Source organism: Phaethon lepturus, unplaced genomic scaffold (assembly GCF_000687285.1).
Source record: "Phaethon lepturus isolate BGI_N335 unplaced genomic scaffold, ASM68728v1 scaffold48658, whole genome shotgun sequence".
Classification (NCBI taxonomy): Eukaryota; Metazoa; Chordata; class Aves; order Phaethontiformes; family Phaethontidae; genus Phaethon; species Phaethon lepturus.
Window position 1 is genome coordinate 1 of NW_010556539.1, and position 18,118 is coordinate 18,118.

Below are 18,118 nucleotides of genomic sequence, written 5' to 3' on the forward strand. Positions count from 1 at the left end.
TGGTGGAGATCTGGGAAGCCCTGACAGCTCCTGCAGCAGGAGGTGCAGTGTTCTGTCCTCTAGTCTTCACTCCGAGTAATGCATGATTGACTCCACATAGTTCCCTGGAAAGAGCCCCGTCACTCCATTCATGACCCCCTCATACCAGCCGTCATCATTTTTCTTGATGACATAAATGATGGCACCTTCCTGAAATGACAGCTCATCTTCTTTGTCCTTCGTGTAGTCATAGATCGCCACCACTAGGAAAGAACAGAGCATGACTGTTAGGAGAGGTACAGGGAGGAGGAAGAAAATCAACCTAGCTCATACAAAGCTCTCCATGTTCAAGGCAATCTGGGCAAACTGCACTGCCTCACCTCTACGAGCACAGAATGACCTGCTGAGAGGGGCAGTTTCTTCCAACCCCTTTTATAAGACCTCATCTTTTGAAGCACGTGAGCCAGGACTACTTTAATTCTTCTACTACCATCACCACAGGAAAAGTTTACATAATAAACTGGAATTTGGTGTGGAATGATACAAGGAGGTGGATGTAACTCCACACAGCTATGACCACTCAAACCTACTCCAAGATTCATGTGTTAGATGTATGTGCAAAACGAGATCTCTGCACCGCTAACAGTCATCAGGGAGACATGGAAGAGGGAGAGTAATAAGAGTTCTCTTTGGATCACAGTAAGAATGAGCCAAAGCTAACGTCCCAGATTCCATCTACCTTAGCTACCTCCACATTAAAATCTGTAAAATGCGTACATGCAGCCCCAGTAGCTAGAAGTCACTCCCAGAATGTACAGGGCCAAGGTGGGCGAATCCCAGTCAGGAGCTAGGAAGAAGTAAGGTGGTTCTCTGAAACAAAGCATACACCTACTGTATCAGGACATTTTTCTTACAGCTGCAGAGTATTTTACTGAAGGCACGAAACCTGTTAGGAAAGTCAAAGAAATTGGACAAGGACTGGCAAATATTAAAGAGAGCATTGCCCTGAAATGGCAGAAAACAGACATCAACTTGATATGTTTTTCCATTCGCAGTCCTATCATTATGTGTTCCACACAGAAAATTAGCTGTGCCAGACTCTGAATACTTTAACAAAGAGCATCACTCCCTGCTTTGAGCACTTGGCAATGAAACCTGCAGTGCTGCCATTGAAACAAAATGGATGTTGGACAGGGATCCTAAAATCTTGTACTGGGGATAGAAGGGAAGATACTGTAAACCAAACCAAGGAGGAAAAAAAAAAACCAAACTAACAGCATGTGTTCATAAGCACAGTGTCCAAGAGTCCTACTGAAGTCATTGTTCTTGTCAAAAGAAAAGAGGTCATTTCCTTTTGAGGGAGCAAAGGAATCAATACAAATTGGGAAACCTGGATCCTGAAGAGATCATGAAGTAAAATACACAAATCAATCCTGGTGGAGAATCGGAGTAGGTACAGAGAATTTTTTTTTTTTTTAAATAAATCTCCCAAACAGGAGATTTGTATCATTTGAGCAGAACATATTTAAAAAACACATGTCCCTGGGCTCTACACTTATATGAGTATGGTTGTTAAGTAATTCATTCTAACTAGTTTTAGACATACCATTCTAAGGAAACAAAACACAAATGAGTAAATTTTTAGCTTGAAAAACAGAAGTCACTAAATGAACACGATACATTCAAAGTCCTTCAAAACTCCTTTTTAACTACTCTCTATACCTGTTCATTTAAAAACATTTCTTCCTAGATTCACTGTGCTGCTGTTCTTCATTCTCTTGATAATAATAATCCAAGGATCACGGTAACTTCCAACTCCTTTCTTTCTCATTTTTGAGCACACTCTAGAGTCCCTTCTGATACTGACTGGATTCATTATTTCATAATCACAAGTAGGACACTGTTCCCTCAGTTTGTGATGAAAATTTGCTTCTTGTTAAGCCTCTTACAAAGTCACCTGAAGCCTGGTTTTGGTTTTGCATCACCATTGCTTCCTCCTGCATGGTACTTTTGTATTGGCAACATTCCTCTCTCTAAAAGGCTGTTTAATCCTCCTGTCTGTAGTCCCACCAGTTCAAGCTGTGTGCTTGTCACGTACCACAAATTACCAGGAGCCCAGGCCAGTGTTGCAAAAAGGCTCCAGATGAGACAGGAAGCAGCGATACTGACTCAGGAGGTGGCATTCTTCCCTGCTAGACTGAGCCAGGAATTCTTTTAATTTCAATGCAGATATGAAAAACAGAATTACTCATTTAGGTTAATATTCTTCTCATCAGGGATCTTTGCTTCTTCAACAGTTACACACAGTTTGGCTAAATTCTGTTACATCAAACTGACCACAGGTGTAGGCCAGACTGATTATCCAACTGAAATCTAGTAGCTGTGACCACATGCTTTCTCTATGTGGTATAAAGCCAATTTTTCCTTCCAGATATCCATTTCTGTTCATCTGATTCGCAAAGTTGAGACATTTTCTTACCTTTTCATGCCACACACCCAGACACACAGCTGAATGGAAAACTGCAGCGTGCTTTGCTGGACATTGCTGGTTGGGTGTTGCTATTACAGCCATGTGGTACCATCCTCATGTTCAATGTACCCAGTAACTGTATCCCACCTAAAAGCTTCTCTGTCTGTTCAAAATGGATATGCTATTCACTTCCTTCCTCAGATGTAGGTTAGAGCATGTCTTAATGTTAAATACCACCTCCTACGCTGCACAACCACTTTAAGGACAGCATCATACTGAATCCTATCTCATCCCATAGCAACCCTCTGTACTGACACCTCCTTCCAGCAGTTTTGTCTGCTTTGAAATGTGTGGCACAGAGTAGCACTTACAGGAACTTAAAAGGAGTTGCCATAGGAATAATTATTTTGCAGAAGATAAAGCATTATTACTTCACAGCAGGATAAGTATACACATTCTTTGAGTATGAAAGTCCTCTCTTAGCATGGGGCTTTCCATTAATTTTAAAGCTTGTCTGCTATAAAGCTGAGCACTTCTCCCCCAACTCCAGCAAAGCAGTCAAATCTCAAGACATGGGCTGAACAGAAGTAGGGCTATCCATGTAACTACAACAGAAACCACACCTATGACAATATCTCTTTTTTAATGGTGTCCACAAAAAAAGTAGTTTTACTACTATTTAACAGTTCTTCATACATTGTAAGCACTTTAAATTTTTATTACTTTTATGAGTGTTTCTAAGAACAGACGAACCTTTCAGATGTTCTAGTCCTCTAGTTTTCAAAATACAGATCAAAATTATGTTTTTGCATGGGACTCTACATCAGTACAAGAGAATGTTTGGTTTCCTACACTTTTGCTTTTCTGCAGGAAAAACGTTCTGACTAAAAGCCTGACTTTCTCCAGATTATCTTTAAAGAATCCCACTACAGTTTTTGTATCCCATGTGATTTTCCCTATAAACACCAAACTACAAGTGCCTAGACTGTCTGCCAAGATGGAACAGATCTGTGCATATATGCACCTATATAAATTGTTTTAGTTCACAAGCTCATAGAAGTCACACAGAAAAGCAGATCAGAACAGTACGCTGTAATTCAAATCCCATCGTTTCTTCAAACAGAAAGTTGTCTTTCCCAGGCCACGTGCCACATGATTTCATGGCTTCTCTTCCCCACAAACAGACCCCCCCGCGCCCTTTGCATTAGTATGAGAAACTACAAACAGGCAATGCACATCAGGGTCCTCTTTTTTTCTCCTTTGCTCCTAGCTGAAATGCCACTGAGGATTTGCTGTGGGCCAGGTGGCAGGAATAACAGAAACATAACAAAGATAGTGATACAAATGTAAAATTAGGCTAAAGAGTGTCTTAATGCCTGCAAAAATACAGAGGGAAATCTTGAGACTCACTCTCCTATCAAAAAGTAACATGCCTGCCAATCTTCATCCAGCACAAAATACATCAACCACAGTGAAACTGAGCAGATACTGTGCATTCCTAAGATTGCCTGATAGGGAGGAGTTTGTTAAGTAATGCAGCACATCCAGTATTTCCTGAAATGACCTGTACTGGTCCCAACTTGAAGAAATTTGCCATCCTCCCCACCCCGCAAAATGCAACATCAGGAACCCCACCCCAATGATGGGGTAATGTCAGGTAACTACTATGAATAACAGCAATACCCTCCAAACTGCATAGCAAGAAGAGTACTTTGTATATGAGATCCCTGTTTTCCCGGTCTTCCCTCATGGAAATGAGCTTCCCTGACAAGAATCAGCTGAAGCAACTTTTAATCAAACAAAGAGCCTGTGTGCATCAACAGAATAATAGTGACACTTGCTGTCAATCAGGGGCCTGGAGAGGTCAATAGATAAAGCGAGTCATGTAAACACCTACAAGTCAGCCACTTGGACAAGTGGTCTCAGCTTGTCAGCAAAGCTGGGGTACTGCTTACACTAAACACTAACACCAGCTAGACAGAGGGCAGGGGAATAACAACAAAAACCCTGTCACATATTCCTCCACCTCCCTAGGAACAGTAATATTTTATTTTGGCTGGAGTTGGCAGAAGATGCCTCGTCCATCTTCTTTTTTTCCTTTTCCTCCCCTCAAGTCCTGCACTGGGTTTATCTTTGCAGCATTCTTGACTTTTTTTCCTTGATACAGTCTGAGTGCATCTAACGGTCACTCAGCCGAGAGGCCTAGTTGCTTGCAACATTAGATTTTATATCACCACTAAGACCTACATTGACCCTGCTTCACAGGAGAACACCAGGCGGTAGATGTTTTCATATTCAAGTGCCCCTAAGCCACTTACCTACTCAGTTTATTTTACCTGTAGTTTTACACCAGCATGCCTCCACACACCTGCTTCAGAACTGGAAAACCTCTAGATGCAGCCATGCCGCAATGCCTCAGTCAGTCAGTCCTACACAGACCCAGTGCTTTTTACCTCAGCATGGCCCCACGCTGATGCAGCACTGCAGCTTCCAGAGCCCCAGACACATGTTGCCGCGCTTCTCCAGATGCACCCATGTGTTCAAAGTTCAAGTGCAACGGCAGCACTGATTCATTTATTTTTGAACTCATAGGAGTTTGATTATTAGGATTAAGCAGACTAGTGAAAGGTGAGTTTTAAGTAGATTACAGAGGATATTAAAAACATGTAATTAGCCAGATAATCATTATCTTCCCTTTGTGGAGAAAGGGGTGAAAGAGTCAGACTCAGAAGAGTAGCTTAACCTTCGTTCTTTAAGTTGCCATTTGGAGGAGCAGCCCTACCACAATGCCAAATGTTGGCTACGAAGGAGTCTAGGCAGACTCTGCGTCCAAAAGCAGGATGGCAGGAGCTTACAGAAAAAGCTGTTACAAACACGACCCTACCACCTCTACCAGCTCTAAACCTACCCTTTTCTAAGTAGGTCCTTGGTGCCCAGGGAGGGTCCTCCTCAGCATATGGATCGCTGTACTCCACCACAGCTGCTTCCTCCTCCTCGTAATCCTCTGGAGGTGGGGGTGGAGGTGGAGATTCATCGAACACTGGCTCATCCACAGGTGGTGGTGGTGGGGGAGTATCTGAAACTGAAAATAAGCAACAGTATAACCATGAAAATGTCTCTAGAACCATGGTAGCAGATTGAAGCAGTAGTCCCTACCCCAGTTAGTTGCACTGGCCCTAATAGTTAGAACTTGTGGAAGTACACTAGAGCCAATAAAATTCAGAGAAGGAAGGATCAGGTTCCTCCAATAAAATTATTTCCTTTTCCCTCTCTTCACAATTTCAGACAAACTTGCAGAGGCAGCAGAGAAGGCAGAATTCTGGCAACTCTTTCATCCACTCAAAACAAAAGCCACATCCAGTAATAAATCATAGCACAAGGAAGCAGCAAACTTACTGTTTTCTTGAACTCTGGCCACAAATCCCATTAGCGGTAACTGTGGAGTTACCTGTAGGATGGAGGGGGGAGGAGGAGCAAGGGATGCTGCCACGGAAATTAAAAAGAGAGAGGCATTCCATTAGAAACACAACAAAGCAGCAAACAGGAAAGTAGACGTCATCACCACTCAGACAGTGTAGCAGTCTGCTAAGAAGCTGAGATAAAAAGGCTGACATTCAAAGACAAATGGCTCAAGTGGTTTAAGCACATTCATAACCCTTACTTCAAAGAGATTATTTTCAAAATTTCCAACCCATCTCTTTTTCATAAGATTATTTTTCTGATCTGACTATGAGAGTCCCGTAAGTTGAAGTTTATCACTACAGCAATGTACTACTTTAGGAACAGACCTAACAAATGTATCAAGAGGATTCTCTCCCTATAATCCTCCTCCTTTCAAATCAAATTGATATTTATAGAGGTAACAGCATCCATGAAGCCTTAGTAATGAAAATGGATATATCTAGTTTTTTGCAAAATGTAGGCCAAAAAAACCATCAAATGAGGCAGTTATTTTAGGCAAAACAGAAAAAGTTGCCTTTGACAACTGAGCGCACTGGGAAGACACCAGACTTCTGACCTTACTGGTAGAACAAAGCGCCCTGTGCTGCTGCTGAGCCACAGGGCCTGTTCCAGACATGCTGCCTCCTTTCCTTCCCGCCCGGCTTTGCAGACCACTGCGCTGAACCCTGAGCAGCCCTTCTACTGGTACCAGAAGAGCTGTCTTTGTACAACACAGGCGAATTCACATTTAAAGAATATACTATTAACCAGTTGCAAATGTTGTAACACTGAACTGTGGTTTAAGCTAGGAATGAAAGTTTCAGATATCTAGTTAAGAAAAAAAATGGTTAACTACCTTTATCTAGTTTATCACTTCGCAAGAGTAATGCAGCAATATTCTTTAGGCACATTACAAGATTATTTTTCAGAAAGCACACCTCAGGAAAACCACAACTAAGTAATTTTCTTGTTAGTGGTGGCACACAGAAACATTTAGTCATGTCCAAAAGAATGACGGAAAAAGGTCTACACTTCATGTACACTGGTACATTGTACATTTATTTATCTTGCAGAACAGAACTAAATACATTTCAGACTAATTCCAGAGCCGGTAAGAAAACTGCCAGGTATGATGTAGTATTTTTCAGAATTAATTCACACCATCATAGCAAATGAAAAGAATTCCAGGGCATTTAAAACTCATGTCTCGAAATTTCTTCTTATTGCTTATTTCAGTAACTATTATCTGAAGTGCTTTGAATTTCTTCTGTCACTCACATTCACATTCCTTTCACAACCACACACCCCAAACAAAAAAAACCAGAACCAACCATCGTTTTTGTTGCAAAAATATCCTTGTACCTCCATATAAAGCAAGCTCCATTATCTCACCATTTAATTAGTATTTCCTGAGAAAAACTGAAATACATTTCTAATTACAGCTTCTTTGACTTGAATGACGTGACCTCTAAGAGTATTTATTCCTTCAAGTGTAACCACAGTAGCTGGAAAAAGATTTGGTCTTGCATTTTTTCAAAGCAGGAAAATATTACTGAAATGCAGTAGTATTCATGAATTCAGCATTCTTGTGCAACTATGAAGTCCCTGCCGTTTTAATTACATATGCTATAAAAACAGTTGGCTTCAAAATGTTTCCTCCATTCAATGTCAGATGCAGTCACACAATTCATATCTATCATATGAGACCAGCTGCAGTTTCCTAGGTCCCTTCAGTGCGCTTTGTTTGTATCCTATAGATATTTCTTTGAAAGAAACAACAAGGCTTTCCATGTAGAAAAATAAATCTGTTCAGACAAGCAATCCAAGCAAAAACAAAAAAACCTCTTAGTTTAGTTTGGGTCCTGTAGTTTAATCAAAACAGTGATGCTAACACTAGCTGACATCATTCCTTGTTTATTCCTTGTTTTTTTCCAGTTGGTTTGGCTTCAGTCTATGCACAGTGCAGGGACTATCATATTATATTGTCTCTATATGGTATATAATGACTCTAAACCAGTTTTGACCTTTAGGAACCAATACAATAAATATTTTACTAATAATGACTTTGTTTATAAAGTGCATCAGAAAAACTTTACCTCTGCTGTCTCAGAAGATGAGATAAACAGCTTAAACGTTCCCTCCCAGCTTCCTTCCACATCGACCATTGGCAGATTAGGAGTTCATCTACACAGTTGCTGTAAATTGATTCAGAAATGCTCAGGAGCACCTTCCACTACATTACTTCAGCCTGGTAAGAATTCAGCTATATAAACAGTGTGTGGTGCAGACCACCACCTCGATACTTGACAGCTTCTCCCACGGGGTTCTTAGCCTGTACAGAGCTCTCTACTGCTTAGATACTGGTACCTAAGATTGCAAAGTTAAAGCACTCATTACTTGGCATGGCTGGCAAGGGTGGCTTTGGGACAGACACACGCTGAGATCATTTAGGGTCTGCCATTTCTTAACATTTTCTTCTCAGTTGTTAAAAAGGTCTCACCATGAAAGAGAGAAATTATATTATCTTAGAAGTGGTGTTCAAAATAACAGGGCAAGGCAAGTATCTTTCATCCTCCTGTGAAGTGAATAAACAAAAATTACTATGCCAACACACTAAAAAATGGAAGGGGGAAAAACAGTACTGCTTTATTGCCAAACAGCCTGCAAAGAAGAACAAGCCATAGCTGGCTCCTCTGCCTGTTGTAAGGTCTCTTTTTCACCTCGTTTGTGGTTTCTCCCTCTTTTCAGGAACACTGAGAAGCAATCGCGGCCCGTGTCCTGTCACTACTAACCCTGCTCCTTCCAGACACAACAGCCCTCTGTGCGTAGGATCTTTATCAATTATGCATGCTTGAGCATCCTCTTCTTTCAAGGTACAGGCCAAAAAAACTTGGTTTAGTATAACTGCAAAAGCTAATAAATTCTGTATTCTGCTAGGTATACAAAAAAAGTCTCTTACTACAACTGTTTATTGATGTTCTATCAAGTATGCCAAGATAATGGAAGTATTTTGCTTGTGATTTACAGCTCAAGTGACTAATCACCATAATCATTTATCTTCTTTTTGGGTACACAGACTGAATTGTGGTTATGTAACTTATTTAAAGTCTAACTGGCATCTTCTGTGATTACCTATTAACAATGCAATGGTAGCTTGCAGAGAATTATCCCTTTGCTAAAGCAGAAATGCACAGCAGTTGTCAGAAACTCTCTGGATATACTGAAAATCCTCTTTACTGCAAAGGTAATCCTGAAAGGTTTCTTTTATTGCTATTACCCTTTCCTTCTTGCCTATTCCCCTCCGGCCTTCAATATGCACATAATGTGCTTAACAGATACCATATATTTCAGGCAATGGGGCTCCAATGTAGTCATATAACCCCCTCCACCCCCCATCCCCAGCAGGACTGTCCATTTCCTTCTCAAGTTAAGCACACACATCTCTTTGCAGTGTCGCTCATAAGCAGTAATATTTGAACCTGCTCAAATCCCTTAAATGCAGGCTACAGCATTTGACCTAATTCCCAGCCCATTGCTCAATTTAAAAAAAAAAACCAAACCACAAACACCAAAAACCATCACCACAAAACACATTGCAAGTCAGCGTGCAATATTCCTAACGAGGAACGCTCAGTATGCATCCTGCATCTTTCTGTAGCTTTGTCAAAAAAGAAAGTCTCCCCTACTGTGGTATCAAAACCTTCATGTCACACCACAAGCACAGGGAAACGGACTCCTCGGATGAAAAGCTACTACTGTGTTCTGCCCGACACACAGGACACGCCGTTCCTCGTTAGTATCTCAGCCTGCTTTTTAAGACAGGTCGCCCATTAGAATAACATCATCTGTGGACTTAGCAGATGACACAGCTCCTTTGCACTCCATACCAAACACCACTGATGTCTCTTAAGGTGTCTAATGCTTGCCCTTGCGTAACAAGTGCAATTTCCAGAACTGTCCATTAATCAGAAGAAAAAAATCAATCATACAAGATAAAGACTGATTAATGAAGAATCAGTGTTCTGGTGCAAAATCAAATACTCATCCCACACCAAAGCAGAAACATGGCACATGGGATAGTAAAGGACTAAGGCTTGTCTAATAGGAACTGTGACATCAAAAGTAATTTATTTGGCAACAAAGCCAGTATTGTTTTGAGCTGCTTGCCATAATGGAAACTGAACACTCTGTACTCAGACTGTGGCTTTGGCATGGCTACCAGCAAGATACTGGAAGTTACCTGTGACTAATTGCAAGATCTGCAATGGAGACAGAACATCGAGATTTCAGAGATCTGAAGGCCATGCCATTCACCACTGTGGTGAGTTCAACAGAGCAGAAACACTTTCTTACCTGGGTTCTGGTTATAAAACGGTCCTCCGTTCATCTGGTTCTGAAGGCTTGTCTGTGATGTGATCGAAGGAGGACGCCGATATGGCAAAGATCCCCCTATTGTTGGGGGGGTGTGCCGAGATGCAGGCCTGTTCATGCTGTAGAACTGAACTGGGTGACCTAGGTTAGAAAAAGAAGTGTATTAGCAAAGAGATGAATGATGCCTGCCTTGTTTATATCTGCATTCAAGATTCAAAGGATTGAAAAGGTTTTTGGTTTTTTTAAGAACGTCTGCATCCTAGGAGCAGCCAGCCAGTTTAGCTGCCAGACTGGCAGGAAACTGGATGTCTCAACAGCAACACAAAAAGTAACTCTCCCAACTGCCTGTACTCGGCACTGCTCACAAAAGCCAGTATGACAATACAAAGGTGTCTAAGCTACAAAGTTTCAAAATGAAAGAAAGTTATAACTGTAGCTAATGAAGTTATCCATTTTATATAGCGTATTATAAAAACTTCTTGCAAATTTAGTTATTTATAAATTAAAAAAATAACACTTCACAGCCCAGCAATCAAGCAACATACACATAGAAACTAACTGTATGCTATTTCCAAGATTCAGAGCTGTTACCTTCTACAACTGAAAAACACAGTATTAACGATCTTAGTGCTGTTCAGGAAATATGCAAAGAATCATCTGGGGAGAAGAGAATGTTAGAAGCTGCTTGAAGGATGGAATAAATGAAATCATACTCAAAGATCCTTGTTCAGGGAGCTGTCAATTGAAACAACTCCTTAAAAACTTGCTCTCCATTTCCTGTATCAAAGTAATTGACCCTAAATCTAAGCAAGCAATAAATGAAGCAAGACCATTAAGCTATCTGCTGTGCTCACATAAAGTTCTCTGGCTTATATACTCTATATAACAGTAAACTGGATTTGTTATACCCGTATGGGTTATTACCCTCTCAAGCTGTTCTGCCTTCACCATTTGTGCTAGATGTAAATTTCAGAGCTCTCAAGAAAACAAGGGAAGAAGGCATGGTTACTGTGGTTGAGGAGGCATGCATGCAGGGAAGTAAAGAGGGAAATAGAACAAATAAACGTGCAATTTTTTAAAAACCTGCATTGTTCTTCACTATGTTTTGACTGCTTTGCAAAACTTCACACTAGGTCAGTAAATAAAAGGCAAGTTGCTTGCCGTATTACTTTCTTATGAGAGCAAAAACATGAACTAGAGATTCACATTCCTCCTGCTTTGAACAGATACGTACATCTCAAAAAAAGCACTTTTTACAGATGAGGGAGAAGAACAGTTAACAAGCAATCCACCTAGTATACAGGCTCTTCCACATTTTTCATAATGTGTCCTTCCCATGTGTTTGTCTCCCTGTTACTTAATGCACTGGTAGAAACTGGTGGTGACTGGAGAGAAGAAACAGGGATAAGAGATCCTTAAGGACCAGAAACTACAGCCTCATAAACAGTAAACTATCCAGTCTCTTCAAATATTTTATTTCAGGGAAGCCATGCAAGCAACCTCACTATTAGCACAGGGAAACAAAAGATCTTAAAAATAGTGAGTAACCTGAAATTTCTTTTATGGAATTGTGAATGTATAGCCATTAAAATATTAATCTGTGCTTGATTTTGACTTGTCAAAAATACAGAAGCAATATGGCTTAAGAACTGGGATACTGACAGGACATCAAACGTGAAAACTGACTGAGGCCCTGTATGACAACAGCTCATCTTCTAAACGTGACAGTAGTTTAGACATCAGGATCATCTTCTGATAACAACATTCATCACAGTTTGGAAGCTTCTAGTCATAGTCATGAATTCTAGTGTAGGTATTTTCCAATTTTATATGAACCACAGCACCTTAAACTAAACATGATTTCAAGAATGCTTCTGGCACCTTGTGAAATTCTTACCGAGAGACACCAACAGCAATGAACAAACAAATTCACACCGTTGTCATCAGCCTCCACTATAATGAAAAGCAACAAGGCACATAGGGAGCTATATATCAATCTGTCTCTCTAAAGGAGATCTTTACAATGCAGGTGTAAGTCCTCATCAAAAGCTGATACAGAACAGTGTTATGGTTAGTAAGTACTACATGCTGCAACTTCAGCATGTGAGAAAATGAAAAAGGTAGTGTGATTTTGTAAGCATGAAGAAAAGCAATTTACAATATACACCATCAGTACTACCTATTAAAAAAAATGCTTATGCTTTAGTACTATTCTGCATAATGAAAACTTGTATTTTACCTGACATTGAACACAAAAAATTGCCCTTTTTATCAGTTCATTGAAAAGAGACTTTTCATTTCAAAGCATTGAAGAGACAAGTCATATGAATTATACTTAGCTAGATGAACTTTTTTTTATTCCATTACTGAAAGAGAATAATCAGGCCCAGAACTATCAGTGCTGGTTCCCCTCCTAAACATAATTATTCTGTGAGATACTCAGTATACAAACAGCAATAAAATGATCATGTAACGAATAACTATACACATGTAAAAATAATAAAATGATAAAATGATATGATTGCTGTTTATAAAACTAGCACACCTTCAGTTGTCTGCTATAACCGTTACCTTATAGTTGGGTCTTAGCAGATATTTTCTAGTTATTTAAAAAATAGTAATAATTTTACAAAACCCACTGCTTCTGAAGGAACTTTGAAAAGCCTTGGATCGTGATCACACCTGGGTTCCTCTGCCCACCAGCAGAAGACACTCACCTGCAGAGGGTGTGGAAGAAACAGCAGGGGGAGTTGGAGAGGTGAAGCCATCAGCAAGGGGCTGAGCTCCTGCAGCAGCAGCCGCAGCATCTGGGGCAGCGGAGGAAGGGGCGGGAGCGGGAGGAGCGGGGGCAGGAGCAGAGGTAGCAGGAAGGGGAGATGTGCCAGCGGAGCCAGCAGGGGCTAAGTGAAGAGAGGAGGAAGAGGTGGAGTTAATTAGGAGACATGTTAGCAAGGATTAGAGAAAGCCTTTGACTATTCAGTGTTAGCTATTTATTAGATGCATAGTATTTTAGAATGCACAAGGAGATGAGAGAAAAATGGAGCTGTTAAAGAAAGGCTCATTCCTATGTAGACTGTAAATGGGGGTCAGGCAAATCCACTTCTTCCTTCCAGGTCTGAAGGAAACAACCCAGAACTTTTCAGTGAAAGCCATTACTTTTTGATCAGTAGCACAGCTGCCTTTAGCTTTTGTACAATACTAATTAGAAAATACACAGAAGAGGAAAGCCAAAAATTTCCCATTCTTTAGTTCAGAAGCATCATGTATTCCAGATCACGCTGCAAGCCAACTGCACACTCTTCTTCACTGAAAGGGCTGAGCAAAGGAAAAAGGAGTACTAAAATCACTTCTTATTTCTGGAAAGTCTGGGGTGATTACATTGAACAAGTGTCTTTTTGTGATAACACAGTTAGGCTTGCATTAATGTACTAAAGATTTACTCTGTGCCGGCCTCTCGTTACATCTAATTTTTTAAAAGCATGCTTCTGTGTATCTGCATGAACAGACAATGAAAAAACATTTATTTGCTTAAAAGGACAAGGGAGAAGTTTCCCCCAGCCCACTGAAAAAGGTGTTGTGTCCTACCTAGCCACATGCATGCAGCCAGGCAAAAAATTCTGATACACAACTTAACATATAAAAGAAGCATTAGAGAGGACACCAGGCACTCCCAGAGAAGATACTACCTGATTCAAACTCATACTGCCAATAGCAAGCAATTTTCAACATTTGCACATTTCTGGATAATGAACTTTGAGACCTCTCTTGGGGTTTATTCAGCACTGTGTTCAGGAGACTTGCAAATGTTAAAGGTTAATGCCAAGTCAGAAAGAGGAACAGCAAGTTTCCACTTACCCGGATAGACGCTGGGAGGAGATGGTGTGGGAACAGCAATAGGAACACCCACACTTCCACTTCCACTGTTCTCTCGACTGCTGCTCCGACTACTTGGGTGGCTTCCTCCGCTACTCCCACTGCTGCTGTAAGAAACCAAAATAATCCAGGGTGTGAATATGCTTCTGCGCATGTTGAAGCGTAAGATCCTGCATACAGCACCTTCCTAATCCAGAGGAGTAACAAGGATAAAAGAAAAGAAACAAGACTTAAATAAACCTATATAAAGCTTAGTTTCCTAAAACTCTTCATTTTGACTACACTAAGGCTAACTGAAAAACCTGTTGTGTCGAACTTGCCCAAAAATGAAACACTTCCAGAACCTTGTTCCAAACCCAAAGTGTTTCAACCCCTACTGAGAAAATACAGACCTTTTTCCTCTAACTTAAAAAAATGGGTAGACTGTTTAGACTCTGATTTATATGCTTTCATATGAGACTACTGAGATCTGGAAATTATAAGACAGTAAAGTAGAAGTCATATTTTCTTACATTTTAAGTCCATCTGTTTAGCCATCCTCAAGTACTTATAATTTTTAAAAAGTAAAGACTTCAAGGGAAGCATTTAGACCTGTCACATCATAAAACTCTCACTAACCCAGAGAAAAGGCTAGCCTTCTGCAGAACCTTTAGTAATACAGTTCAGCTTTCTTCTGTGTTTGACGTTATCAGTATCCTCAAAATACAATGCCCTTTTTCAGCTACTCAATCTATAAGCGTCAGACTGTTAAAAAAAAAAGTGAACTATAAGCATACTATGCAGTCCTTCACATGTAGAAGTCAAGTTCCGTACACAGTCTTTTCCCAGTTTTGTAAGCATTTTGTAAAATAATATCACGCTCTACCTACTCGAAAGACTTCACAGTTATAGTACTTAATGAATTACTAAAATTAAGTGATAGGACTAAATTTAAGGTGACTAGGGGATTAAGTGAACAATCTTAATCTGATTCACTCTTCTGGTGTTATTAGAGTGCATTCTCGTCATGCCAAATGACATTCCCAGTCCGTATCATGAATTGGCAAGCTTATGCAGATGCATTTCAATATGAAATATCAATGCAGATGCATTTGATATTTATCGTAGTGTTTTTTGTCCATACGCTTACACAATACTAACCACACTTTGTACAGGACTACACTGAGTACCTGTATGTGCGATTCCTCTGATTCACAGAAGCTGTTCTAACAGGGCTCTGTTGTGAGGGAGCCATATTGCGTGTTGGGCTAGGCACGTAGTCATTTGGTACCACCGGAGGACGTACTGGCTCCAACGTACGATAGGGAGAGTGACGCCTACACAAGGACAAGCACATTTCACACAGAAGCAAATTAAGATGACACAGACAAAACCAAAGATTTTTCATTCTTTAAAAGATAGCTACATACTAATCAGTAACGGGAGCTAAAAAGAAATGCTTTTCTGTAAGTTTGCAGTATCTAGTTCATAGGATGACAAAAAACAATTAAGGGTGTTCTTCCTGTACTTCAATCTCCAGATGCTTTTCCTATTCATAAACTCTGTGTTGTACATCCCATTCTTGTTTTAAAAGTAATCCATATCTTGTTTTAAAAGTAAAAGTGCCATGGTTTGCATGTATATACATAATCACATACCAACCAACAACATTCATCCCAGTTATAACATCCTTTCCTGAGGTCAAAGTCAAGTTCATAGACTTAATAGGAAAGTACTTCTATCACACACAGCACAAATAATTAATGAGCGTGCCATATACTCATTTTCCAGTTGTTTAGCACCACCTGTCAAAGCCACACACTTAATGACTTCTTACTCTCAAGCATGTAGTTGTAAGTGTCCTGCAATGATAAATAGGTTCCTGTTGGGAAAAGCTGGTGATGCCCACTGTCTTCTGGCAGAAACGTGCTAACTGACATATCAGGCATGATCAGTGTAAGAGGATGCAGATAGAGCACCTCTTGACTTTTGTGAATGGTTAAAACAAACAAACAAACAAACAAAAAAACCCCAACCAAAAAACCCCCAAAACAAAACCAAAAACCCACACTACAGAAAAAGAAATAATCTTCCCTTTTTTCACTGCTGTTCACTAAAGCCATTTACATACCAGTAACTGCGCTTACCCAATAGTTCCTTTTCCCGACATTGGTGGACTTGGTGGCTTCTGGGTGGGTGGTGTTGTACGAGGCAGCCCACCCATCTTCATATTCTGTGTGCTGACCTGCATGAAAGAACAGGGAGAAAAACAGCCTTCACTAAGCTCAGCTTCTGGGGGGAGAGACACTGAGATGCCTTTAGCAATTCACTCTAAGTGGGGGAAGGTTTAAACAAACAAAAAAAATTGAGAGGCCATGCATTTTATATGCAATTTCCACTCCGCTAGAAGTCAAGAGTTGCGCTCAAAGGACTCTTTATTACACAGGGTTTTTAAAAAGTGCATATACAGAAAGTGAATTTGCCTTTAGGCTATCGCATAAACATTAAACCACTGACAATACAGTCACTGTATCTAACTTGGTTAAACCTCCCACTCATCTTTTGAGATTAAGGCAGTTATTTCAGGTTGCACTGCTGAATAGTAAATTTGCAAAAATATTTTTGAATACTCTTTAAAAATACTAAGGTTTATCTAATAGGTCTACACAATTTAATGTAATTCATACAAATATGGAGAAGTCATCTCCAAATATGAGCCATTAGTGTTTTAATGTTTTCACAGTATGACATCAAATTTTTTTACGATCATATTTGTTATAAATATTATTTATGGATACGTAAACATAGAGAGAAAGCTATATGGAGAAAAATACAAAGATGTACTTTTTTCCCCCACCAAATCTTCAGCAATTTAATCTCTATGAATTGATAAATAACTGGATAGGGAGAAAAATACTTAGCAGTGATGTGATGCAATTGCAGTTGTTTCCTCGCCCTCTTTCAGGTTAAAATACTAATGAAGTAACTTTTATATAAGAGAATTTACTCTAACATCTTTAAAAAAAAAATCATCTGCATCCTTGACTGATTGATCAGTCTACGAATCATAAACAATGTAGGCATTTTGCTTATCTGTATACTGCCAGGCAAGCACGGCTCTCTCAATGCATGCACCCTTACAGGATCAGCACATGGTCTTCTTACAAATCTCCATTAAACAGCCACGATTTATGAATGCTCTTATTTGATTAGACAGAGATATGCAACAAACCCAAGTAAGTATTCTTACATCCCTTTTTCTGTTATTCCTGTCATGCTCTGTTTCACAGTGTTTCTTATTTCCAAAAAATAAGTCTTGCCTACTGCCCCCACCTCCTGTATAAAAAAGGCACAGTGATCAAGGCATTAAGAGTATTTGCAAACATCATTAAAGGCAAATTACTCTTTTAAAATTTGCCTATAACAACTTGTTTAAAACCCTGGCAATGTTTAGATTTGTGAATTTATAAATATTAAGAACAGCTTAAAGAGTAATATATTCAGTATTCTAACCCACTGAAACTTGATCCCCTTGCTCTAAACAATCCCAGTTATCACATTTTCAATTTGCTGGGAGGAAAAGAAAACCAAGCGTTGGAAGGGGTTTTTTGTCAGATTCAAAAACACACGCTTGGGTTTAGTTGTGCAAGAGTGCTTGGCAATGTCAATTTTAGAAAAAATTCTCCTGCAGAGCATTATAAAGTCCTTTAAGCCAACTCTAAGCAACAAGAAATCTAAAGTTAGTTCAAGTGATGGACAAGGTAAGCACTGAACTACAACTACTTGAAGGGAAGAGGGGAAGTGTAATATGGAGTATATTTTATTCTATACACGGAACATTAAGAATAGCACAAAATCTGTAATTTTTTTTTTAAAGTTGCAGCACCCCCTGTATTTCCTCTTTCATCAAAGACGCCTGTCTCACCCATCTACCTACCTGAGTTGTCCAAAAAAACACAAACAAGAAAAACCCACCTTAATTAAACACTTGCTATATTTTGAACA

At 39.8% G+C, this 18,118-nt stretch overlaps 1 protein-coding gene across 1 annotated transcript in view; it reads right to left on the minus strand.

Moving 5' to 3' along the window:
• Positions 1–66: 66 nt before the first annotated feature.
• Positions 67–18,118, minus strand: part of ABI2 (abl-interactor 2) — a 35,043-nt gene continuing 16,991 nt past the window's right edge. The window contains exons 3-9 of the mRNA XM_010292492.1: positions 16,261–16,358; positions 15,304–15,450; positions 14,117–14,241; positions 10,244–10,402; positions 5,846–5,932; positions 5,358–5,531; positions 67–242 (exon numbers count right to left, since the gene is read on the minus strand). Of these exons, the coding sequence (XP_010290794.1) occupies positions 67–242; positions 5,358–5,531; positions 5,846–5,932; positions 10,244–10,402; positions 14,117–14,241; positions 15,304–15,450; positions 16,261–16,358 (966 nt within the window). The remainder of the gene's footprint in view (positions 243–5,357; positions 5,532–5,845; positions 5,933–10,243; positions 10,403–14,116; positions 14,242–15,303; positions 15,451–16,260; positions 16,359–18,118) is intronic.